Raw genomic sequence first — 25,566 nt, forward strand, 5'->3', positions numbered from 1 at the left:
GAAAGCAATGTGGGTGGCTTGTAAACACGCAACGGGATTGTCTTGTGTAACGTTACTTTCACTTACACAAAACGCGATGCGTTTGTCTTGAGTATCTTCACTTATAGAAAGCAGTGTGTATGGTCTGTAAACACACGATGAGTTTGTCTTGAGTATCTTCACTTATAGAAAGCAGTGTGTATGGTCTGTAAACACGTGATGTGTCTGTCATGGGTACTTTCACTTATAGAAAGCAGTGTGTATGGTCTGTAAACACGCGACCGGTTTGTCATGTGTAATTTCACTTATAGAAAGCAGTGTGTATGGTCTGTAAACACGCGATGGGTCTGTCATGGGTACTTTCACTTATAGAAAGCAGTGTGTATGGTCTGTAAACACGCGACCGGTTTGTCATGTGTAATTTCGCATGTAGAAAACATGACGCCTTTGTTAGGAGTCTGTTCGCTTTTATAAAACAATGTGTTTGGTGTTTAAAGACGGAAACAGCGTTTCTCATTCGCTTTATGTGACCCTTCTTTTGTCGATGGAAGCACAGGCTCTAAGCCCCGGCTGAGTTTTCTGTGAAAAGGGGGCGGAGACTAGCAGCTCATTTGCACTTAAAGAGACACACACCAAAACAGCGCGTTTCTCCTCACATGCAAAACTGGGCAATTAGGGCATGGTATAATAAAAGATCTGCGGTGTATTTTCAGGTGAAACTTCGCAGACACATTCTGTGGACCCCTAAGATTTATATTACATTTGTGTAAAAGTAGAAAGAAACCTCTCCTTTAAATTATATTTTACTCACTCTGGATGCAGGTTCTGGCTGTATTTTAGTCTTGTTGTATATCTGTACAGCACTTTGGCTACAACTTCCGTTGTTTGAAATGTGCTTTATAAATTAATAAACTAAACTAAACTACATTAGTAAAAATTAACAAGAACATTATCTCATATTTCTAGCTATGGCAACATAATTAACTAATGATTTGTTAAGCATTATATGATGTTTGTTAATTATTTATTAATAAAAAATATTATAAAGTGTTTTATAGTGTTTAAAGTGTTTTCCCATTATATTATTTAAACAATCAGAAACTGTAGCCTACTAACATTTTGCGTGATCGAATGCTAAGTTTCTCTTCATTTAACGTTGTACTGGAGCTGCCTTGTACTTTTAAATGATTTGCTTGTACGTTATATTTCCTATTGCACAAACTTCTTATACTTTCAGAAGTGCTTTGTAACATATTTGGCCCCTCCTCTCCTCTTGTCAGCATACTTCTTGTAGCGGGTGGCCACGTGTTTCAACGCTGCGTAAGGCCGCCTGTTTCACCGCTATGTGAGCCCTTCTCCAAATTGCTCTACACCTATCCACAAACCTCTCTCCACTGGGTACTCCAACCTCTCTTTCCTGACTGAAGAATAATGTTGGCTCAAATCCGAATTGCCATTTGAATGGGGACACACCGGTGGAAGAGCTGAGTAGGGTGTTGTGCGCCAGTTCTGCCCAGACCAAGAAACGACTCCAGGAAGATGGCTGGTGGGATGTGAAGCAGCAGAGGTATTTCTCTAGCTCCTGGTTGACCTGTTCCATCTGGGCATTTGACTGGGGATGGAACCCTGAAGAGAGATTAATAGAAGAGCCTAATAGAGACCAGAATGCTTTCAAATAACGAGACATAAACTGAACGCCTCGGTCAGTAACAATATCCAAGGGGATGCCATGATTTCTTACAACATGCTAGAGGACAATCTCAGCAGTCTCTTTAGCAAAGGGGAGTTCCACATATGGAATGGAATGGAATGGAATGAAGTGTGCAGCTTTAGAGAAGCGGTCAACCAGAACAGCGATGTTACCTTCAGACATGGGCAGACCAGTGATGAAGTCCATGGAGATATGGGACCGGGGCGTCGTGGGATGGGCAATGGATGAAGAAGGCCAGCTGGGCGTTGGTTTGAAGATTTCTGTCTAGCACAGACTGAACAGGCTTGTGCAAAGGATCGGACACCTTTAAACATCTCTGGCCACCAGAACAGTCTCTGAATGAATTCTTAAGTTCTCTCTGGTCCTGAATGACCAGCCAGGGGAGAGGCATGCCCCCATTGAAGGACCTCGACTCTTGTTTTCTTGGGAACAAATAGGCATCCTGGTGGAACCCCATCGGGACAGTTAATTCCCCGTAGGGCCTCTTGCACAGTGTCTTCAATGGAGCAGCGGACCAGTGCCAGGATGTGTTCTCTGGGAATGATGAATTCTGGGGAACGGTCCATCTGGGAACTATCATACTGCCGTGACAGTGTGTCCGCCTTGGTGTTCTTTGACCCTGGTCTAAACGAGATCACAAAATTAAAGCGAGTAAAGAAGAGGGACCACCTAGCTTGCCGGGGGTTGAGACGTTTGGCCTGCTGTAAATACGATAAGTTTTTGTGGTCCGTCCAGACAACGAAAGGGTGCTTGGGTCCCTCGAGCCAGTGCTGCGACTCCTCGAGAGCAAGCTTTACAGCCAGAAGTTCGCGGTTGCCTACATCATAGTTCCTTTCTGCCGGAGACAGGCTTCTGGAAAAGAATGAACATGGATGAACTCTGTTATCTGTAACTGACCTCTGAGAGAGCACCGCTCTGACTCCCCCTTCGGATGCGTCCACTTCAATGATAAAAGGTAACTCTGATTGTAACAAGATAGGGGCAGAGCAGAACAGTTTCTTCAACCTGTCAAAAGACTTGAGTGCCTCCTCTGTCCAGTTGATCTTAGTGGGGGATCCCTTAGTGAGGGCGAAAATGGGTGATGAAATCGCGCGTTGAAGTTACGAATGAACTTTCTATAAAAATTGGCGAAGCCAAGAAATCTCTGTACCTGTTTCAAGGTTTTGGGTAGAGGCCAGTCGATGATAGCAGATAACTTTTTGGGTTCCATCTGAATGCCATCTTGGGAAATCACATAGCCTAGAAAGGAGACTTGTGGCAAACGGAATTCACATTTTTCAAGTTTAAAGAAGAGTTGATTCTCAAGTAGTTTCTGCAGGACCTGTTGAACATGGAGAATGTGTTCCTGTAAAGAGTTGGAGAAGATTAATATGTCTTCTAGGTAGACAAATACAAAACGGTTCAACATCTCTCTCAAAACGTCATTGATGAAGGCCTGAAATACTGCCGGTGCATTAGCCAATCCGAAAGGCATCACCTGGTATTCCCAGTGGCCATTAGAGGTACTGAAGGCCATCTTCCATTCATCTCCCTGCTTTATTCGTACTTGATTGTATGCACTTCGTAGGTCTAATTTAGAAAAAATCTTGGCCTTTTGAAGCAGTTCGAATGTGGATACTATAAGTGGAAGAGTGTAACGATTCTTAATAGTTATCTTATTGAGCCCACCATAGTCTATGCATGGTCTAGGGCTACCCTCCTTGGTAACAAAAAAGAAACCGGCACTAACTGGTGAGGTGGAGGGATGAATGAACTTGTTCTTCAAGGCCTCTTTGATATATTCATTCCGGGCTTCGGTCTCTGGGCTAGAGAGAGAATATACACTGACCAAAATTATAAACTGTCAGTGGCAAGGCTCGAACTCGGGTCTCCGATGTATGAGACTTCTTATCTCCCGCAGAGCCACAGGGGAAATGATGAACCCAACAGAGAGAGACGCACTCAAGAGGACTAGGGGTGAATAAGTCTTTTCTTTTAATAAAAAAAGGTACCAAAAAACAAATCCAGCAAAACAAGGTAATCCAATAGGGATGAGAAGGTAAATCCAAAAAGAAGAAAAAAAAAAACGTAATCCAAGCGGGATGAGTCAAACAAAAAGATCTTCAATAAGTACAACAAAAAAAACCCCACAATGTCCAAGGTTTGAAAAAGAAACATATCAAAAGAAACTTGAGACTGAAGACATACCAGAAAAACTAGAGACTGCTCGAAAGGTAGGCTACTGGACGTTAAACACCAAGCACAGGACAGAGAACAAAGGGCAACTTAAATACACTGGGGAGAAATGAGGCACAGGTGAAGACAATGACGCTAATGTGAACAACAGGTGAAACAGTGACCTCTAGTGGCAAAAAAAACAAGAAACAATAGTCCCAGATCCTGACAATAAACGCAACACTTTTGTTTTTGCCCCCATTTTTCATGAGCTGAACTCAAAGATCTAAGACTTTTAGTATGTACACAAAAGGCCTATTTCTCTCAAATATTGTTCACAAATCTGTGTTAGTGAGCACTTCTCCTTTGTCGAGATAACCCATCCACCTCACAGGTGTGGCATATCAAGATGCTGATTAGACAGCATGATTATTGCACTTGTGCCTTAGGCTGGCCACAATAAAAGGCCACTCTAAAATGTGCAGTTTTACTGTATTGGGGGGTCCCAGGCGAGGATAGCTGTCAAGAGTAAATGGGAATGAAGAGTGTCACATTGGGCAGTTCCGCTCGCTAGGGACCCCGCATTCCCTAGCAAGCTTTGGTTTTTAAAGCTAACTCTGGACAGGAGAAGCGCACGTGACCAGATCCTCCACAATAGAAGCACAGACCCTCTCTCAGTCATCCTTTTCTCTCTTTCAATGATACACGGATCCTACCTGGCTGCATCCATTCCTCCTCCATCTGTAGGTTGGGAGGAAAACTCTTAGGGACACACGGGGGTAACATCCTTAACCTCTTCAGACAGAAGGTTGATAGAAGGGCCTCTGAATCCCACTTGCTTTCTGAGGCTAGCGTATAAAACTCAATAGCATAGTCGGCAAAGGTTTGAGGTCCTTGATATAGATCTAAGAGCCTCCTTGTTGCCTCACAACCACTGCTTGGATGATTAAAGACCTGTTGAAGGGCATCTGTGAACCCCTTGAGCTTAGAGCAAATGGGAGACTTTTGTCTCCACAGGGTCGAGGCCCAGTTCAGTGCACGACGCTCAAAATGGAGATGATGTATGCGACCTTAGCCCAGAGGGTTAAGACAGAGGGTTGTAGCACAAAAATGGGAGATACCCGAGTCAGAAATCCCTTACATGCCCCTGGGCTCCCATTGTAGCATTGGGGTGCTAGGATCTTGGGTTCATGGGACACTGGTGCAGCTAGTAGTGGCGGGGTCTCTTGCGCTGGTGTAACTGGTATGGTTTGAGGCATGTTGCTTGGAGATGTTGCAGCGACTCCCCAAGCTGAGTGATAACTTCTGCTAGTCTCTGAATTTGTGTGTCGTGTGACCCCAGCAAGATCCCTTGCTGACTGATGGCTCCCTGGATTTGTTTAGCCTCTGCTGGGTCCATCTTATCGTTGGCTCAGTCTTGCTGTCGGGACCAGGACTTGAACCCGGGACGTGTTGTGGAAAAGTCAGAGCACTAACCGCTAAGTAATGAGAAGTGTCGTGGACCCAAGTTTCAGAAAAGCACATGAGACAAGGTAGAAGTAAATGAACTAGAACTTTAAAAGTTCCAGGCATAATCTGGAAATAATAGTTTCAAGCCAACAGGTAAGTATCCTTGGTAATAGTTCCAAACAAGTAGGTAAGTATCCTTGGTAGAAATCCAAAAGGCAGTCCCAAAAACAAACAAAACGTAAGAACAATAGTCTTTCAAGTCTACTTAACTTAAAGAATATCAAGACTGAGCAAAGAGTCAAATGAAAGCTGGCCTTAAATACACACACATGAAGTGACACACGTGTGATCTCAATGTACGCTAATGAGCAGCTTGTCCGTGGGACGCTGTGGAAGCTCTTGCTCTCTCTGGCGCCTTCTGCTGGCCAGAGCGCGGTGTGACACAGAATCCATTTGTTGTAATTGCAAATTGAATAGATTCATTTGCATCTTTTTCAGTCTGTTAAAAGGAAATCTCCAATTTCTTGATAAATCTATATGTAACTGAATGTAATCAAATGTTTTCTATAATATTGCTGTTTAATTGTGTTGATTTTTCATTCTTAAATGTATGTATTTTAAATAGGGCTGTCAACGTTAACGTGTTAACGCATGCGATTAATTTTTTCAAATTAATGCGTGAAAAATATTTAACGCAATTAACGCAGCATCCGTTTGTTTTGAAATTCTTTGTCTAGCGTTACATTATATAATCACGCTCTTATTCGTGTACAGGCTTTTAAACCACTTAAGCGCGATTTTAAACAGTTGCTTTGACGCCGCGTGTTCAATGAAGATAGACAGCTTCTAAACTGTGGGACGCGGCAAAACGCAACGCGATGTCCAGTCTGGTGTAAACAGTCATGGGCTGAAGGCTGCGTCGGTGAATCTCTGTCAGACCGTGTCACATCCGTGTTAAGTTCTCTTTCGTACTTGAATGGATAAAACCATACAAGATTATGTCAGAAAGCCCGTTTTGTCTAGAATTTTCTTAAGCAATACTTCAAAGTGTAAAATAAAATCTTAAATGAATGCAAAGAGTTGTGAAAATGGGGGTGCGGTGACGGTCAGATCTGCATACTGAGACAGCTCTTAAAGGGGCCACGTTCTTAAACGTGCTGCTGTGACTCCTGTCACTAACGTTAATCAAAGAACAAAATAAAATAAATCAATGTGATTTTGCAGCTTTAATGAGAATTCTTCTGCAATTTACTTATAATTTAGCATTAAAGATGAGTGTTTGAGAACTTCCTTCGATTTCTGTATATTTCATGATAGCTCTCAATTATATTGTTGAATGGCTATAATTAATGTTAAAATAATCAATTTAATAGAGACATCAGTTACAGTACTAATATCAAAATGTTTTCTTTCATTCATAAAATGGCGCTGTTAAAAAAATATGTTGTTTCTACATCAATTTGAAGATTAAATGTGAAATTATTAAAATGTAAAAGTATATTTTAAAATATTATTGTTATGTGTGATTAATCGTGATTAATCTGTTTATGATAAACAGTTGCGACATTGTGGTAACTATTTTGTATACCGTATCCGTGTAATTCTCTAGTCGTTATAAAGGCTATCTCTTCCAGGTTTTTCTGTAACCAAGATGCACGCGCATCCCGAATGTCTTATAATTAGCCTATACACGAAAAAAAAAAATTATTACCAAGTATTTTGGTCTTGTTTTGTGGTAAAAATTCAATTCTTAAGTCAATTCTTAAGTCAAAGTGAATTTTCTTGATTAGCGAATGACTTAAGAAAATAAGGTTTGTTTTTATACAAAAATATCAAATTTAAGTGAATTTGTATTTAAAACAATCATCTGCTAGCGTGGCAAGAAAAGTAGTATAAATTCAGTGCTTAATAAAAACATAAAAATTAATTCAAGGGTTTGTTCTTACCCCCTTTACATTTGCAAATTCACCAAAATTTGATATTTTTGGTCCAAAAACAATACAATTTTCTCTGGTTATTTTACTCATCAAAAAGATGCATCTTGATTTAAGATTTTTGTACTGGAAAACAAGATGAAACTTTGTAAGAAATGTATTTTTGCTGTGTAGGCTACTGAGCTGCGACGCAAGCGTGAATCAACTAGCTCCATCATTGTGAAACGAATCACTGTTTAGACTAGACCCACCGATATTCAAAAAAGGCCCAGTGGCCCAAAACCCAATTAAAAGACAGACCAGTCTGCCCCCCAGCTCAAATGTCTAGCTACGACTAGGCTAAAATGTGATTTTATGAATCAAGCCTTTGTAAAACACATCAGACATCACATTGTAAACATTGTAAGAAATGAATACTGTAAAGCTCTGCTAACACGAGCACTGTTCAAAAGCTCTTATCAAAAAACAAGCTCTTATCAAAAGCTGCGCCTGTTACGAAAACAGAAAGTATAACTTTTGTGCCATTACTTGCCTGTCAGTTGAGTTTGAGACAAAACATTTTGCAGTGTTTACATAGTTTAATAATATAATTCATTAAAATATAACTTTAATTTGTTTAATGAAGTACAAGTTGATTTTAAAATGCCTAAATATTTTCTTATTGTGTTTTAAAAGACTATAAAACACAGCTTTTCCCTATATATTTCATCATTGAGGATTTCTTTAAAAAAGTTAAAAAACAAGTTATTATTATATTGATTAGACACAGAATACGTCTTAGGTATATTATATTTGTTTTACATCTGGGTAACCCTGCCGTTGCCATTCTTTGCTGACATTCCAGGGCATTCCAAATGAGCGATTATTGGTAGCGAAGTCCACTTCAACAGATTTCCTGTGCTCAGGGAGTAGGGAGCAGTGAACACTACGTAGGAACCCTATCAATTGGACCACAGCTTCAGAGATGCATCACATTCTCATGACTTCTGTGGTGCCTCACCGGACGTTAGCTATAATTTTGATTCTAAACATATTCTGTCTGTCCAAATCTATGTTTGATGCTTAGAATTCATGAGGTGCAGAACTTCTATCGAATGAGACCACTGTGTGGGTGGAGCTGTCAGCCACGTTGTCGAAGAAATAGAAACCGTTTCTAAAACAGAAACCACTGTTGCACTTTTGGTATCAAGTTTTTACGGTTGCACCACATTGACATTTCTGCCATCATTCCACAAATATTCTTGCAAAATTAATTAAAACCAGAATTTCAGTCTTGATCCAAATAATGTAAGGGCTGTATTGGAAGTCTTCTAGAAAGAAAAGACAGAAGTCACCATGTTCCTTTCTGCCACATCTCTCAAATGTCCTTTTCATTGAAACACTCCATATTAGTTGTAATGAATGATCAATAAAAAATGATCAGATTCTTCTAAAGGCATAATTTAACTGAATTATTTGAACTAAATTTAAGAGCTCAAGAAGAATGTAAGTTTTTTTAGTGAACAAAAACATTTACTTCTCCACATAAAAGGAATCACATGACCTCAAAAGACCGAACTTTTGACTTTGTGTTTTACTATAACCAGCCTGAAAAAGACTATCTTCAGAATTTCTTTAAAACCACAGCATATGGATGTGCTGGAGGTAGAATCCTTTAATTACACTTATTTATTTATTTTTGGGTAACTTTCTTGTGCCTGAAAGTTTACTTACAATTTCTGATGACTCCACCAAGAGGGTCTCCTTTGAAGTCAAATTCGATATCCATATACTTCCCCTACAAAAAGATAAAAACTACACTGAAAAAATCTGTATATTGGATTAACATGTACATCAGTTGCACATAAAAAAGTTATGTTCATTCAGCATAAAATGATCTATGTTCAAGTTGACCAATTACTGCTCATTAAACAGAAATAGAAATGTATTGCTGAAACACATTACAAAGATTCAGAAGTGTGTAGTACTGAATTGTGGACTTAAACCGTTAAACAATTCTCTGTTCAGGATTTTTTGTGAGGGGCTAAAATGGGGGCTCGACATGCAATGGAGCGTCTGAGCATGCATGGCCCCTCCCCTATCACTAAATGCGCCTAGCATCAGGTGTCTGCTCAATCACGAGCACAGGGTTGTAAGCTTCAGGCTCTCACTCTGCCGAACTAAACAAATCTCATGCCAAATAACAAGCAAATGGTAACACAGACGCGAATGGACGGAGCATCACTGTGCGTGATCGGGACGTGATTCAGTCAATGATGTTTACTTAGCAAATTTCGAGACGAGCACGAGCAGATAATCCACCCGGCTGGTTCGCTATCAGCAATCTCAGCACCTACCTTATAAACTCAAGAGATAACCACTATCAATAGACAAAGCTGTCTGTGTTCACTTCCTTTTTGAAGCTGCAAGCGTCTGATTTAAATTATAATCCTATGGAGTAAACCGTGTTTTCAAAAAAGTCCCGAGCGCTTTTTTAAAATGCCAGCGTCTTTTTCTGCAGCTCAGAGTGTCCTTTGAGGTTGAAAAAGTTCAACTTTTCTGAAAAAAGTCCTGTCAAACACCTTTTTCCTAGCTAACCAATGACAGAGACCTGCCGTTTCCATAACAACATGCAAGGAACGTGATTGGTCGAGAAGGTTCAAGCTCGAAAAAATAAAATGGTGGCCGAAACGCCCGTTAGAGCAGTTTTATATAAATGTGCGTTTAATTTAACTTTCAATAAATTTTGATTGCATTTCTAGCGAGAAATTAGTATTGTAATTCAAATAGAATTCTGTTACGCTGCCTATGAAGCCTGTCTCTCTAAGCTGCCTCCATGCACAAATGCTATCTTTGAACATTGCCGGCTGCTATTTGTAACCACAACGCGCTCTGGGTTCAGGCTATTACAGGGCCCGGAGCCTTCTCCCCAGACAACAAGCCAATTACGCATACCTTTTAACCAGCTCGTGAATTATCTATTGATAAATATCGCACGCATTGACATCGCGTGTTTGAATTCAAATCCTCCCATTAAACATATTCACATATAGCCTAATGGACTGGGGACTCATGTTGAGCTATGCGAGTGGGCGTGGCTTCAGTGCCAACAGTGGACACGCCCCCAGCGTTTGAGAACAGAGAGTCCTCAAGATAACTTATTTTATTTACTTGGATGTTTTTTCTCCATTCAAATTTGGCTGGGTGGTTAATAACACACTTTTCTGTTGTGTGACAAACTCAGAACACATTTTAATGTCACTTCCCAGCTAACAATTTTTGGTTCCCAGAACGTTCCCCTAACGTTAGTTTTTGGTTCCCAGAACGTTCCCCTAACGTTAGTTTTTGGTTCCCAGAACGTTCCACTAACGTTAGTTTTTGGTTCCCAGAACGTTGTTTTCTAAGGTTCGTTTTTGGTTCACCAGGAAAGTTTTCTTTACGTTAATAGAACTTTAGTTTCTGGTTCCCATATCGTTCTGGGAACCAAAAACTAACGTTAGGGGAACGTTACCCTAACGTTATAGAAACCATGAAACTAACGTTTTATTTCCGTAAAGATAACCAAAAACAAACCTTTAAAAAACGTTCTGGTAACCAGAAACTAACGTTAGGGGAACGTTCCCAGAACGTTAGCCTAAAATATTTTTCTCGGTCCGTTTACACGTCAGTAATGAATACATCCATGCTGTGTTTTTATCCATCGCTTGTCTAACGTTAATCTAATTAAAATAAGTAAAATACATCATCCCACACAATATGGAGGATGAAATCAATGCATTATATTATTCTTTTAGCCTAATAATTTTTTTTTATTGACAGAAGAATAAACATTTAATTATCTTCAGGCTAACAATATTCTTGTCTCACCACAGAAGTATAGCACGGCTCTGTCTTTAGATATAACAATCAAAAGCCCTGAGTTTCAGTCCTTTCATCATGGTCTGTTGATTTAGATGTGTCAAATCAATCGAAAATCACGAAAATATAAGTCTACTCTCAAATCTGTACGGTTTTAAATAAAAAATTAAAATAAATAAACCGCTAAACTAATGTGTTAGTCGGTGAGGTAAAACGAAATGACCGTTAATTTTTAAATGACGGGAGTGCGCGGCAGAGCGGAGAATGCACGTGCTCGAGCGCACACACATACAGTAACAGACAACCACACTAAAGAAATACACATGGATATAGATGATTGTATTTTCATTTAGCTTAACTAGTTTATTATTTTCAGCCATTAAAGGGCACATGTATTAATTTCATTTGGTTTTCAATGTGATCTTATAATTTATGTATTGCACATGTCACTGACGTTTACCAGTTTTGACAATTTTTACCATAAAAAATAGCCAAAAAAAGAACCATCAGGGAACGTTACTTTCTGGTTATTTTCTGGTTGCAAAAAAATAACCAGAAAATAACCATCAGGGAACGTTACTTTCTGGTTATTTTCTGGTTGCAAAAAATAACCAATAAATAACCATCAGAGAACGTTATTTTCTGGTTATTTTCTGGTTGCAAAAAATAACCAGAAAATAACCATCAGAGAACATTATGTTCTGGTTATTTAAAAAAAAACAGCCTGCAACATTCTGGGAATGTTATTTTCTGGTTCCCAAAAAAATAACCAAAAGGGAACTGTGCTGACCTCAGTAAAGTAGCCCCATAGCGACACCCAGTGGTCATAGTGAAATTTACATTTAGTCATTGTTGTTTAAGTATGTCCTTCTGGAGTTGCCGTAGATAGTATTGCATCAGAATAAATTCAAGAGGAAGCTGTGTATTTCCCTGCCATGCAGTTGTACAAAGGCCTTGAAAATATATGTCTGTGAGTGTTCAATTTCATATTTTTCTTGTTAGTAGAGTAAAATGCTGTTTAAGAAAGAGGTGTGTAAATTGTGTTTCCAATAAGATAACATTGAAGAGCTGGTTTGCAGAACCATCTGTAAGGATGTGAACATGTTCGGTGTGTTGTAGCATGCAGTGATACGTTATAATATACTGTATATCTCATATGTTGGAATCTGATTGTAATAATTGAATAATTATGCAAGCACGTTATTTGACATTTTCTTTATTTATGTTTAGTTTTACAGTGCTTTCTTCAAGTAAATCACACTCAAACGAAGTCTGGTATATGAGTCGTTCTTGGAGGAACCTGTTAGCTGTCTGCCAAGCTAGTCAGGCTTGAGCACTTCAACAGTTATTCTAGTTGGGGCAGAACAGTAAAAAGACATCGCTTCTGCCGGGCCTTCTGAACTCTATGGGAAATACAAACCCAAGTCACCAGCAAACTCCAGCTTATTAGTGCAAATACAGACAGGTGTTCACAATGACTCAACCTAGTAATGAGGAAGACATGGGTGAACAGCTAGAAACAAGATCATGTTGCTCCAGGGCTTCACGTTCCAGTCAGTTTTCATCAGCCAGTGGAATGGCTATCAGAGCACGTGCAAAGGCAGAGGCAGCACGGGCGCAATTGGTATTTGCTAAAAAGGAAGCAGAGATGATGAGAGAAGAAGCTTACATTGTGGAAGAAGCAGCTAGAAAGAAAGCTGAGCTTAAAGCAAACCTACACACACTGCAGTTAGAAAGAGTAGCAGCAGCTGCCATTGCTGAAGCAGAAGTGCTGGAGGCAGCTGCTGAAGAACAGCTTAGAGAGACAGATCGTAAAAGTTCCATAAGTTTGTCGGTACAGAATCTAGCACAGTTTTCTAGTGAAGGTGTTACCTCTACTGGCATGCAGCACTCAGTCCCAAATCCACTTCCAGACTTAAAGGCACTTGATCTCTCATGTCCACCATTGCCCCAACAGAAAAAGGACAATGGTGAAACAGCAAGAAGCTATATGAGAAGGAGTCATGTGCAGTCAAGTGAAATCAGTGACTATGAGTTCAGTGAGTTACCTGCCCAACATCCTGTAAAGAAAAGCACTAACTGGAATTCTGTTAGCGATCCTTTTATTGTAAGCTCTCCAAGAGATCCCTACCACTACAGTGATCAGCCACAAGGTGCAAGAATGCAGCATAATGATTTGCAGTCCAGTCGGTGGCAAGCAAACCCATCAACTCAGATGGATCTAACAAGATATCTACTGAGAAGAGAAATGGTAAGCTCAGGCCTATTAAAATTTGATGATCATGCAGAGAATTACTGGGCTTGGAAGGCATCCTTTCTTGGTGCCACTGAAGATTTGAATCTCTCACCCACAGAGGAACTTGACTTGCTTTGTAAATGGCTGGGACCATCGTCCTCAGAGCAGGCTCGTAAAATCAGAGCAGTCCACATTCAAAAACCCAGTGCTAGTCTTAGAATGGTATGGCAAAGACTAGAAGACATCTATGGTTCATCAGAAGTAATAGAAAATGCCTTACTCAAAAAGGTTGAACAATTCCCAAGTATCTCAAACCGTGATAATCTTAAACTAAGAGAACTGGGGGATACCCTGATGGAACTTGAAGCAGCACGTGCTAATGTTTACTTACCGGGCCTTGCTTATCTCAACACATCTCGAGGAGTCAACCCAATCGTGCAGAAGCTTCCACAATACCTGCAAGAGAGATGGATCACTTTAGGGGCGCAATATAAAGAGCATAATGGTGTGCCTTACCCTCCATTTTCAGTCTTTGTGAAGTTTGTCTGCGATCAGGCTAAAGTCCGCAACGATCCGAGTTTCGCTGATATCGCTGTTGGAAGTTCAAGCGCTATTAAGTTTGAGAGAGGTCCCCTACATAAGCCATATGTGAAACCTACAGTAGCCACCAGGAGAACAGAAGTCTCTACAAATCTTGAAAACGCTCATGAAAAGGCTCCAGAGAAAAAGGTAAATGACCCTGATAAGCAATGCCCTCTTCATAACAAACCACATCCATTGAGAAAATGTCGTAGCTTCAGAGGCAAGACGTTAGATGAGAGGAAAACTTACCTCAGGGACACGAACATCTGTTTCAGATGCTGTGCGTCATCCAGCCATTTTGCCAGAGACTGCAATAAACTTCTTCTGTGTAAAGAATGTAACAGCAATCAACATCCTACTGCTTTACATCCAGGTCCAGCACCGTGGAAAGTTGGCAAATGTGCCTCGACTGAAGACCAAGGCGGGGAGAAAGCAACAATTGATGCCTTGTCAGTGACGTCCAAATGCACTGATATTTGTGGAAGTGATACAAGCTCAAGATCATGCTCCAAGATGTCTCTTGTCAGAGTATATCCGGTAGGACAAAAGGAGAAAGCTATCAAAGCCTATGCTGTCTTAGATGAGCAAAGCAATAGGTCGTTGGCCAAGAGCCAGTTCTTTGATTATTTTGGCATTGAAGGAAATGGAATGCCATATACCTTGAAAACATGTTCAGGAGTAATGGAAACAATGGGCAGACGTGCAAGTAACTTTGTTGTGGAGTCATTTGATGGTAAAACCCAAATCTCCTTACCCACCTTAATTGAATGTGACATGCTTCCAGATGACAGGTCTGAGATACCGTCACCAGATATTGCTAGAATCCATCCACATCTCAAAGCTGTGGCAGATGAGATTCCAACTGTTGACCCCTGTGCCGCTATCCTCTTACTCCTCGGCCGAGACATACTGCGAGTGCATAAGGTTCTGGAACAGCGCAGCGGCCCTTACAACGCACCATTCGCACAACGTCTAGAGCTTGGTTGGGTAGTCATTGGAGAGGTGTGTTTAGGAAGAACACACAAAACTGCTGATGTCAGTGTTTGCAGAACCAACATTCTGATTACTGGACGCTCATCCATTCTTTCACCATGTTCTAGCTGCATATGTGTGAAGGAGAAGTTTGACAGCACAGCATTGCATTGCCTTCGAAGCAAGTTAGGTACAACTGTTTCGCATGCAGTAGACATTGGCAGCAGTGTGTTCCAAAATACATCAAATGATGACAAAGTAGGAATGTCAATAGAGGACAGAGTATTCCTTGACACAATGGACAGAGAGGTCTACATGAATGACTCTAATTCATGGGTAGCACCATTTCCCTTTAAACCAAATAGGCCCTGCCTACCAAATAATAGGTGCCAAGCTGCCAAACGGCTTGAATATCTTCGACACACTCTGAAAAAGAAACCAGAAATGAAAGAACACTTCTTCAAGTTCATGCAGACGATGTTTGATGCAGATCAAGCTGAACGTGCACCTTCAATAAAACCACAGCAGGAATGTTGGTACTTACCCGTATTTGGTGTTTACCATCCCAAGAAGAAGGACCAGATACGTGTTGTATTAGATTCAAGTGCTAAACATGTCGGTACATCCCTTAACGAAGTGTTACTGAGTGGGCCAGACTTGAACAACACACTGTTAGGCATCCTCATCCGATTTCGCAAGGAACCTGTGGCAGTCACCGCAGATATACAGCACATGTTCTATTGCTTCATTGTCCGTGAAGACCATAGAGACTTCCTCAGATTTCTTTGGTTTGAAGATAATGATCCAGATAAACAGATTGTAGACTTCCGGATGAAAGTGCATGTGTTTGGAAACAGTCCGTCACCTGCTGTGGCCATATATGGGTTGCGAAGAGCTGTTCTTTTGGGAGAGGACAAACAAGACACAGAGGTGAAACAATTTGTGATGAGGAATTTCTATGTGGATGATGGCCTTGCATCATTTCCATCCAGTGTAGAAGCCATCACCGTGCTTAAACAGACAAAGGAAATACTTGCAGAATCAAACATCAGACTACACAAAATAGCCTCTAGCCATAGAAAAGTTATGAAAGCTTTCTGTCATAAAGACTTGGCCAAAGATTTGCAAGACATCGAGTTGCCATCAGACTCATTACCTTTGCTTCGAAGTTTGGGACTCATGTGGAATCTGCAAACTGATGCCTTTACCTTTTATGTGTCAAGGGAAGAGAAGCCACTGACCAGAAGAGGCATCCTTTCTGTGGTCAATAGTCTTTATGATCCTCTGGGTTTTTTAGCCCCCATAACAGTACAAGGTAAAGCTTTAGTCAGACAACTGACCGATGGTCAGTTTGATTGGGATTCCCCCATACCAGCTGAGAAAGAAGATCAGTGGAGATCATGGCTTGCTTCACTTTTGAAACTCGAGCAGATACAGATTAAAAGACCATATCTTCCTGGTTCTCTATGTTCTACACGATACAGAGAACTCTGTATCTTTGCAGATGCATCTACTGTGGCCATATCAGTTGTAGCATACCTTAGGGCAGTTGACACAGAGGAATGCAGCCATGTTGGCTTTCTCCTGGGTAAATCCAAGCTAGCCCCTCGTACTTCTCTGACTGTTCCACATCTTGAACTTTGCTCTGCGGTTTTGGCTGTTAAAATGGCAGACTTGCTAGCCACTGAGCTGGACATTGAAGTACAAAGAGTGAAATTCTACACAGACAGTAGAATTGTCCTAGGTTACATTCACAACACAAGCAGAAGATGTTATGTGTATGTCGCCAACAGAGCTGCTCAGATCAGAAGGTCTACACACCCAAGTCAGTGGTACTTCGTCAGTACAGACCAAAACCCGGCAGACCATGGAACACGTCCCATATCTCTGGAGAAATTGAGTGACACTAACTGGTTTACAGGCCCTGAGTTTTTGCGCAAAGATGGACGAGACATTGATGCATATCAGCCAGAGATCTACAACCTTATTGAGCCAGACACAGATGCGGAGGTTCTGCCTACTGTGTCAGCCTTAATAACTAAAACCTCAGAAAAGAAACTAAACTCTCAGCGATTTACACGCTTCTCCAGCTGGAAGGTACTCACCAGAGCCATGGCTAGTCTCGTACGTAAAGCCAGATCCTTTTCTGAANATACCAGCTGAGAAAGAAGATCAGTGGAGATCATGGCTTGCTTCACTTTTGAAACTCGAGCAGATACAGATTAAAAGACCATATCTTCCTGGTTCTCTATGTTCTACAAGATACAGAAAACTCTGTATCTTTGCAGATGCATCTACTGTGGCCATATCAGTTGTAGCATACCTTAGGGCAGTTGACACAGAGGAATGCAGCCATGTTGGCTTTCTCCTGGGTAAATCTAAGCTAGCCCCTCGTACTTCTCTGACTGTTCCACGTCTTGAACTTTGCTCTGCGGTTTTGGCTGTTAAAATGGCAGACTTGCTAACCACTGAGCTAAACATTGAAGTACAAAGAGTGAAATTCTACACAGACAGTAGAATTGTCCTAGGTTACATTCACAACACAAGCAGAAGATTTTATGTGTATGTCGCCAACAGAGTTGCTCAGATCAGAAGGTCTACACACCCAAGTCAGTGGTACTTCGTCAGTACAGACCAAAATCCTGCAGATCATGGAACACGTCCCATATCTCCGGAGAAATTGAGTGACACTAACTGGTTTACAGGCCCTGAGTTTTTGCGCAAAGATGGACAAGACATTGATGCATATCAGCCAGAGATCTACAACCTTATTGAGCCAGACACAGATGCGGAGGTACGGCCTACTGTGTCAGCCTTAATAACTAAAACCTCGGAAAAAAAACTAAACTCTCAGAGATTTAAACGCTTCTCCAGCTGGAAGGTACTCACCAGAGCCATGGCTAGTCTCATACGTAAAGCCAGATCCTTTTCTGAAAATCCTAACTCCAAAACAAATGAGTTAACACAAGCAAAAGTTGTGATTATCAGGACCGTTCAACAAGAAACGTTTTCAGAGGAACTGAAGTGCCTCGAGAGAAATGAAGTGATGTCCAAGCACAGCATCATAAGAAAGTTAGACCCCATTTTGGATGAAGATGGAATAATCCGAGTTGGAGGACGTACATCGTCAGCTGAAACATGTTGGGAAGAAAAACATCCCATCATCATTCACAAAAACAATCACGTCGCTACTCTACTCGTCAGACACTTTCACGAGCAAGTTGCACATCAGGGTAGGCATTTCACTGAAGGTGCTCTCCGGTCAGCGGGACTATGGATAACTGGAAGCAAAAGACTAGTGTCAAGTGTCATACATGACTGTGTGATCTGTAAAAGGCTTAGAGGAAGGCTGGAAGAGCAGAGAATGTCCAACTAACCTTCTGATCGAGTTAACCCAGATCCTCCGTTCTCCAATGTCGGCATTGACGTGTTTGGTCCATGGAACATCTACTCCCGTCGAACCAGGGGAGGTCTTGCAGAGAGTAAGCGATGGGCAGTTATTTTCACATGCTTAGGAACACGAGCCGTGCATTTCGAAGTGATTGAGTCCCTGTCCTCCTCAAGCTTTGTGAACGCATTGAGAAGATTCATTGCTGTACGAGGGCCTGTCCGGCTACTTAGGTCTGATCGTGGAACTAACTTTATTGGAGCCTGTAAAGAGCTCAAAATAAATGAACAGGATCCAGAGTTCAAAGGCTTTTTACAAGATCAAGGGTGTACCTGGGTCTTCAACTCTCCTCATTCCTCACACATGGGTGGAGTGTGGGAAAGGTTGATAAGGGTTGCACGGAGAATTTTAGATGCCTTGCTTCTCAAGACAGATTCTACAAGGCTGTCACATGAGGTCCTAGTTACGCTCATGTCGGAAGTTATGGCTATAATGAACGCCAGGCCTCTGGTCCCTGTCTCGTCGGACCCAGACATGCCGAATGTTCTCTCACCTGCTACACTTCTAACTCAAAAGTTAGAGACAGTGTCTGCACCAAAAGGAGAATATGATCTCAAAGACCTCTACAACAAGCAGTGGAGGCAAGTTCAAAGCCTTGCTGATGCCTTTTGGAAGCGCTGGAGGCAAGAATACTTAACAACGCTTCAGCAAAGGAGAAAATGGCAGATAGACAAACCAAACCTTCAGGTCGGAGATGTTGTTCTTCTTAAAGATGCATTACTCAAGAGGAATGAATGGCCTACAGAGGTTGTAGTAAACACCATTCCTAGTCAAGACCTCAGAGTGCGTAAAGTGGAGATAAAGGTTATTACACAAGGTACTCCCAAAGTGTATTTAAGACCAGTTTCGGATGTGGTGTTGTTTTGCAAAGGGACAGTGGTATAAAACATTATGCCAGACGGGGAGTGTGCTGACCTCAGTAAAGTAGCCCCATAGCGACACCCAGTGGTCATAGTGAAATTTACATTTAGTCATTGTTGTTTAAGTATGTCCTTCTGGAGTTGCCGTAGTTAGTATTGCATCAGAATAAATTCAAGAGGAAGCTGTGTATTTCCCTGCCATGCAGTTGTACAAAGGCCTTGAAAATATATGTCTGTGAGTGTTCAATTTCATATTTTTCTTGTTAGTAGAGTAAAATGCTGTTTAAGAAAGAGGTGTGTAAATTGTGTTTCCAATAAGATAACATTGAAGAGCTGGTTTGCAGAACCATCTGTAAGGATGTGAACATGTTCGGTGTGTTGTAGCATGCAGTGATACGTTTTAATATACTGTATATCTCATATGTTGGAATCTGATTGTAATAATTGAATAATTATGCAAGCACGTTATTTGACATTTTCTTTATTTATGTTTAGTTTTACAGTGCTTTCTTCAAGTAAATCACACTCAAACGAAGTCTGGTATATGAGTCGTTCTTGGAGGAACCTGTTAGCTGTCTGCCAAGCTAGTCAGGCTCGAGCACTTCAACAGTTATTCTAGTTGGGGCAGAACAGGAACCAAAAACTAACGTTAGGGGAACGTTCTGTGTTTGCTGGGCTTACTCTGACTTTAAAGTTTTTAAACTTAAAGATTTTTATGAATATGAACAATATGAAAAGTTTCGTACACTAACATCTTGTGAAGCAAATTGATCGTTATTTGCAATAAACATAAAATTATGAGAAGTTTTCTACAACTTTCATCACACTTCCTTTCGCATAAATGACAATCTCAAAAGTGATCGGACACTGGCATGTTTACAACGTAGAGGGAGGACGTGTGTACAGATATTGTGCAGATCTTAAAAGACATCATTTATACGACACAAAAAGAATGTTACCTACATCTTGTTTACAGCGAATTTGAATTCTAGGGTGAACTACCCCTTTAAGTTATTAATATATTGTGGCAAGGGGGGCGTGGTCTAGCGAGGTATGCAACGGGAGAGAGAGCCGGGAAACGAGCGGTGGGTAAATGGGACACGTGCAAACGATCAACACCTGTATCTAATTCCAGTAAGGACGTGGAGAATGCGGATAAAAAGAGGAAAGCCGCATATACAAGGGAGAGACACACGGACAGACACGGGCGGTTGCAGAGAGGATCTAACCCAGGAAGCCGAGACTTCAGAGGACTTTAACCCAGACGGGGAGAGGCTTGGAATGCTGTGGAAGCGTCCGTCGTATTTTGTGTTGAGTAACTATAAGTTTGTGTGTAATGTGAATAAAAGCCCACGACTCTACATCTGCTACATATATCAATACAGATAATAAGCTCTTAAGATCCTAACAGATATTCAAATTTAAAAAATGTGCCTGCCCACTACCTAAGCAAAGGCAACGCTCTCTGAACAATGGTGATCACAAAACTTAACAGTATAACAAACTCTTTTTCAAAGATAAATAAACTAGGGGTGCGCATCGTCACTGGTCTCAATTCGATTCAATTGCGATCATTATGTCAACGATTCGATATTCCGTTGTATCATCCATTTTAAATATTACTGCACAAGTAAGTCTGTCGCCCCCTCACACTTTATCACTCTGTCTGCATCGCACGCGTGCGGAGCTGTGCAACCCGAAAAAGACAACAGAAACCATTAAGAACAAGGAATTTGTTGAGCCGCATCCAGTGGGGACAGAATATCTGTATATAATAGTTTCTATAGTCTTTTGTCATGTTGCGCCTCTCGCGTGCAGTGTGGACAAGCTGTAACTGTTGCAGCCAAGAAAGACTAGACAATAAGGTATTTTTACAGTATTTGTTACAATTCAGTCTTTATTCCCATGTCTTTTGGACTTTTAGTTTGTAGTTTTGGTTGTTTGCCTTCCTGTTTCCTGTGTAGTCCTGTGTAGTTCTTTTATTCATTGGTTCTGTGTTAATCGTTGCCCCAGGTGTTTCTTGTCATCTCGTTTTCCCAGTTTATTTAAAGGCGCAGTTCTAAATTAACAGCGGCCACTAGTGTTGTATTATAGATTTGCCACGAATCGCTCAGTCCAAACACGATGGTGGCCACCACAGTACAAAAAGATGTCGTTCTCATGTTGATGCAGGGAAGAGATTTTGCGGGCATTAGAAAGACTGTAGAAAGAGCTATGACTTATGTATTACATAAAATAAAAGGTTTGTGGATTTTACGTTTAAAAAGAAGGATAAAAGTAAGGCAGGAGCTAGGACCTGCGTTAATATTATAAAGACTTTACAGCAGAGACACGTTAGGACTAAGGCTTTTAGCAGATATGTACTCACAGATATCTATGGAGATACTTTTCTAGCAGAGAGAGACGTTGGAGAGAAAAATCGTCTAAAAATCACCTCCGAGGAGGTTGATTTGATTCGGATCAGTATGTGAGTAACATACTAACATACCAAGATATGTTGTTGTTGTAATATTAGCTGTGTGACGGATCAGTTTTGAGCGTCATTGTTTATCTGGAACCGCTTTAATATTGTACTCGTCCAGATACTGGAGAGAGAGAGCGAGAGCGCGTTGGAGCTGAAACTGGAGAGCGAGCGAGAGTGCGTTTTATTCTTTTACTCAATGATGAATAAACTTTCAGTTAATCCGTGGGTCACATGGGTTCCTCACCGGAGAGCACGATCCGTACAGATCATGGATCTTCCCGTGATCCCTTTCACCACGATACTGCAGCAGAGAGGAAGAGAAAACGTGCGTTGTAGAGTTGTTTGTCCGTTTAGGGCTGCTGTACAAAACAAGGCGGCGAATTCAATGTATGTAGGGCCGCCCTGTATGTAGCTATAAATAGCTTATTCTAAGGTATTACAAACTTAATGGTTCATTACGTAAGGTCTTTATACATCTCTGAAGAAATAGTTTTGTATATTATATTGTATTTCTGTCAATAGATCCTCCTAAAAATGCTGTATTGTTCGTTTAAGACCTTGTGTTTCAGTTGTTGGTTGTCAGTCGTTGTTGCCTCTTGTTCCTGGTCACATATTTTGGATTACCTAGTTTCATTTTTGTTTTGTCTTAATTAATGCATGTGGATCCACTGCCTCACCTGCCATTTGTTACAGTATTTATTAATTGTTAATCTAATGTTAATTTTACAAATACATTTACAAAATCAAAAGTTGTATTTATTAATATTACTGGACCACAGTTTACATAAATAGTTGTATTTTTAACTTTTTTTTTGTATTTTTAACTTTGTATTTTTAAATTTTAACAACTGTATTGCTCATTGTTGGTTAATGTTAGTTAATACATATATATATATATATATATATATACGTAGAACAGATGTTAGTTTGGCTGCCTTTTATTCATCTATTATCATTGATCAGCGCACATAAAGACAGAAACGTAAATGTGCATGCACTAAACGCAGAGACTCTGCACAGGGGTGTCTCTGCACCTTTCTAAAATTAACAGCGTTTAACATCATGGATCAGCGCACATACATAGAGGGCTGTGGTAAATACGGAAGCGCAAATGTGCATCACACGCGGCATTATTTCAAACATCAGCTTAACCGTAGCTAATGAGAAGAGTGGTTGAAAACATTAATCAGCGCACACACAGAGCGTTATAGTAAATATCGTAAACGAGCGTGCGGTAAACATCGTAAACAAGCGTGCATCAGCTTAGTTACTGAGACTCTGCACTGGCCATCTTTTCAACATTAGCACTATTGAACAAGTTAAGTCGGTGAGCGGAGGCAGGCTCTGTTGTCACTGTGCTCAAGTGCAGTGTGTGTCAACTCCCTGTCGGAAAGACAAGAGAGAGCTAGAAAGCACAGCTGGTATCAATACTATGAGACATGAGTATTGGAACCATTTCAGATTTTTCAGTATCGATACATATCGAAATATTGATATTTTTGGCAACACTACAAACCAGCATCATATCTACGAAGAGTGTCCTTTCTCAGTGGTAACCTTGGCATTAAGGCCTTTAGTACTAGTTTGGTTCTTAAAAAAACAGTATCAGAATAGGGCCAAATGTGCTCAGAGGCTGGTCCATAAGAAGCAGAATAGATTGGTATTGCAACAGGAGACTGGATACAAGGAAAAACTATTATATAGCACACAAGCAAAATTCCCCCCAAAAAGCATTGAATCACCTTTAAGGTGGACTGAGAGAAAGCAATAAAACAATGTGCCTGTGTTCAGTCCATCTTGATCTAATCTAAAGCAATGTAGAGACTTGGCATGGGCCAAATGGTCGGAATCATTAAAAGAAGAGCCATAAACACCCTCCCCTCTCTTTTGGTCTTTTGATGTTGATATAAAGAAACCAGGACGGAGTCAACCTTGGCTCCAGGGGGTCCTGGATTTAGGTTGGTTCTTCTCCTGAAAGTGTTGATAACCCTTTTGTTTCTCCGTGGGATATTTACGACTCCTAAACTTCAAAGCAGAGGTGAGAAGTCTTGCTGTTTTGTCTCACCTGGAACTTAACATCTGAGGCTATCCAGAGAAACTTCTCTGACAAATAGGAACTTGTGTGATTAAACTGTCCTTTTCTATAAATATATCTAAATATCTAGGTTATATGTTGTCACTCTTGCCATTTTAAATAATCTGTAACTGTTAAATAGGCAAGTTTAAGGCTTTGTTTGTATTCGTACATCCGAATGAATCATGACTTGATGCAATTCAAACCTAGCATATTTGATATCTAAATGTTTGTCTTTACAATTCCTCCTTGTTTATATATATTGTGTGACCATAGAACACTTTCTTTTCATTATGTTATAATTTGGACTGGTATTTTGTAAAGTTGCTAGGAGGTCATAAAGATGCAAATTAGCTGTTGAGTGGACAAAGAACCTCTGCCCTGCTCAACTCCCACTCAGGTGGGCATGCCCTCTCATGAAGTTAAATATCGAGCCTGCTCTGAAAACGGAAACTTGACCTTTTTGCTCTATACCTGCCCTCATCAGAAACTGGTTCGTGGTGTCTCATCGGAGACTGCACTTTTCCCCCCACTGGGGGGGGGGAGACGGGACAATGGACTTCTGCTGCCTCGCACACCTTGATGAGCCACGCGGCTGGTCACAAGACCCGGAACTTTCCAGCTGGACTGCATTCTGAAACCTTTTTAAACAATTCTATCTCTACACGCGCATATGGATATTGGTCCAGCACAGAGCTCGCAAGTAGGCTATCCGATTCTATATATAGACTAGCTGCGTTAAGTTTGTACCTCTTTGTTAAAGATGATTTTTATTGGTGTTCAGAAATCGCTGCCATGCTCTCTCTCTTCTCACTCGTTCTCTCTCCGCGCTCCTAGCGCGTTTGTGTTTCATGTTTCATTGTTTTGTTTGTGTTTATGCGATCGTCATTATGTTTACCATGTGGAGTAGAGTTTAATAAACAACCATATTGTAGCGAGGAAGGCGGGACGAGAGCCGTGGGGCAGGAAGGCGGGGCCGGTGGCGTGAGTGATAATGAGTATCAGCTGTACGCGCACCGGTCCCGCATGCCTCACGGGGAGCTAGGGAGCATAAGAGGACGAGCGACGGGACTGCTGACGAGAGAGGACCGGGCCCGGAAATGTTAAGTTTTATTTATGTTTGTGTGGCCTTTTACTTCCGTGTTATTGTTTGTTTATTTTTGATTAAAGATTGTTGAATGTTCGCCGGTTCCCGCCTCCTTCCTTCCGTTTTATTGAGCTTGCTACATTGGACATAAATAAAACTTAACATTTCCGGGCCCGGTCCTCTCTCGTCGGCAGTCCCGTCGCTTGTCCTCTTATGCTCCCTAGCTCCCCGTGAGGCATGCGGGACCGGTGCGCGTACAGCTGATATTCATTATCACTCACGCCACCGGCCCCGCCTTCCTGCCCCACGGCTCTCGTCCCGCCTTCCTCGCTACACATATATATTCACCTGTAAGGGGTTTTCTGTGTTCAGCTCATATACTTGGTCACTTAAACTGTTTGATTTACGCTACCTTTGCTCTAAATCCTGTTTGGTAAAGTCACGTTACTTATGGCCATGAGATAATGAACGTATATAATATCATTGATGCATTCGCTGGACGAATGCATACAAGTATTGTTATGCTTTATATTACTAATCAGAGACTGTAAAATATGTATATTTAATAACGATTATTATATGTATTTTCCTTTGAGCTAAACTAATTCCTTAACTGAAATTGATGTTTTAAATACCTCGTTTCATGGATGTGATCTTGATAGATCTGGTGGAGAACCATATTTGGTGAGCTTAGCTCATTATTAATTTAACATGCAGCTAAAACCGCTACAGCAAACACACCAAGAGGGAGAAGCGTTATCAAAACAGCTTATGGCAAA

General features: G+C 41.0%; 1 protein-coding gene and 1 long non-coding RNA gene across 3 annotated transcripts in view; one reads left to right on the plus strand and one right to left on the minus strand.

Moving 5' to 3' along the window:
- myo1b (myosin IB) overlaps window positions 1-25,566 on the minus strand; it is a 67,073-nt gene that overhangs the window by 18,280 nt on the left and 23,227 nt on the right. For both annotated transcript variants that reach the window (XM_057327405.1, XM_057327404.1), the window contains exon 4: window positions 8,941-9,004. In XM_057327405.1, the coding sequence (XP_057183388.1) occupies window positions 8,941-9,004 (64 nt within the window). The remainder of the gene's footprint in view (window positions 1-8,940; window positions 9,005-25,566) is intronic.
- Window positions 1-25,566, plus strand: part of LOC130550062 (uncharacterized) — a 47,261-nt gene that overhangs the window by 254 nt on the left and 21,441 nt on the right. The gene's annotated exons all lie outside the window — the stretch shown is intronic.

The sequence above is a fragment of the Triplophysa rosa genome, unplaced genomic scaffold (assembly GCF_024868665.1).
Source record: "Triplophysa rosa unplaced genomic scaffold, Trosa_1v2 scaffold228_ERROPOS557246, whole genome shotgun sequence".
NCBI classification, from domain to species: domain Eukaryota; kingdom Metazoa; phylum Chordata; class Actinopteri; order Cypriniformes; family Nemacheilidae; genus Triplophysa; species Triplophysa rosa.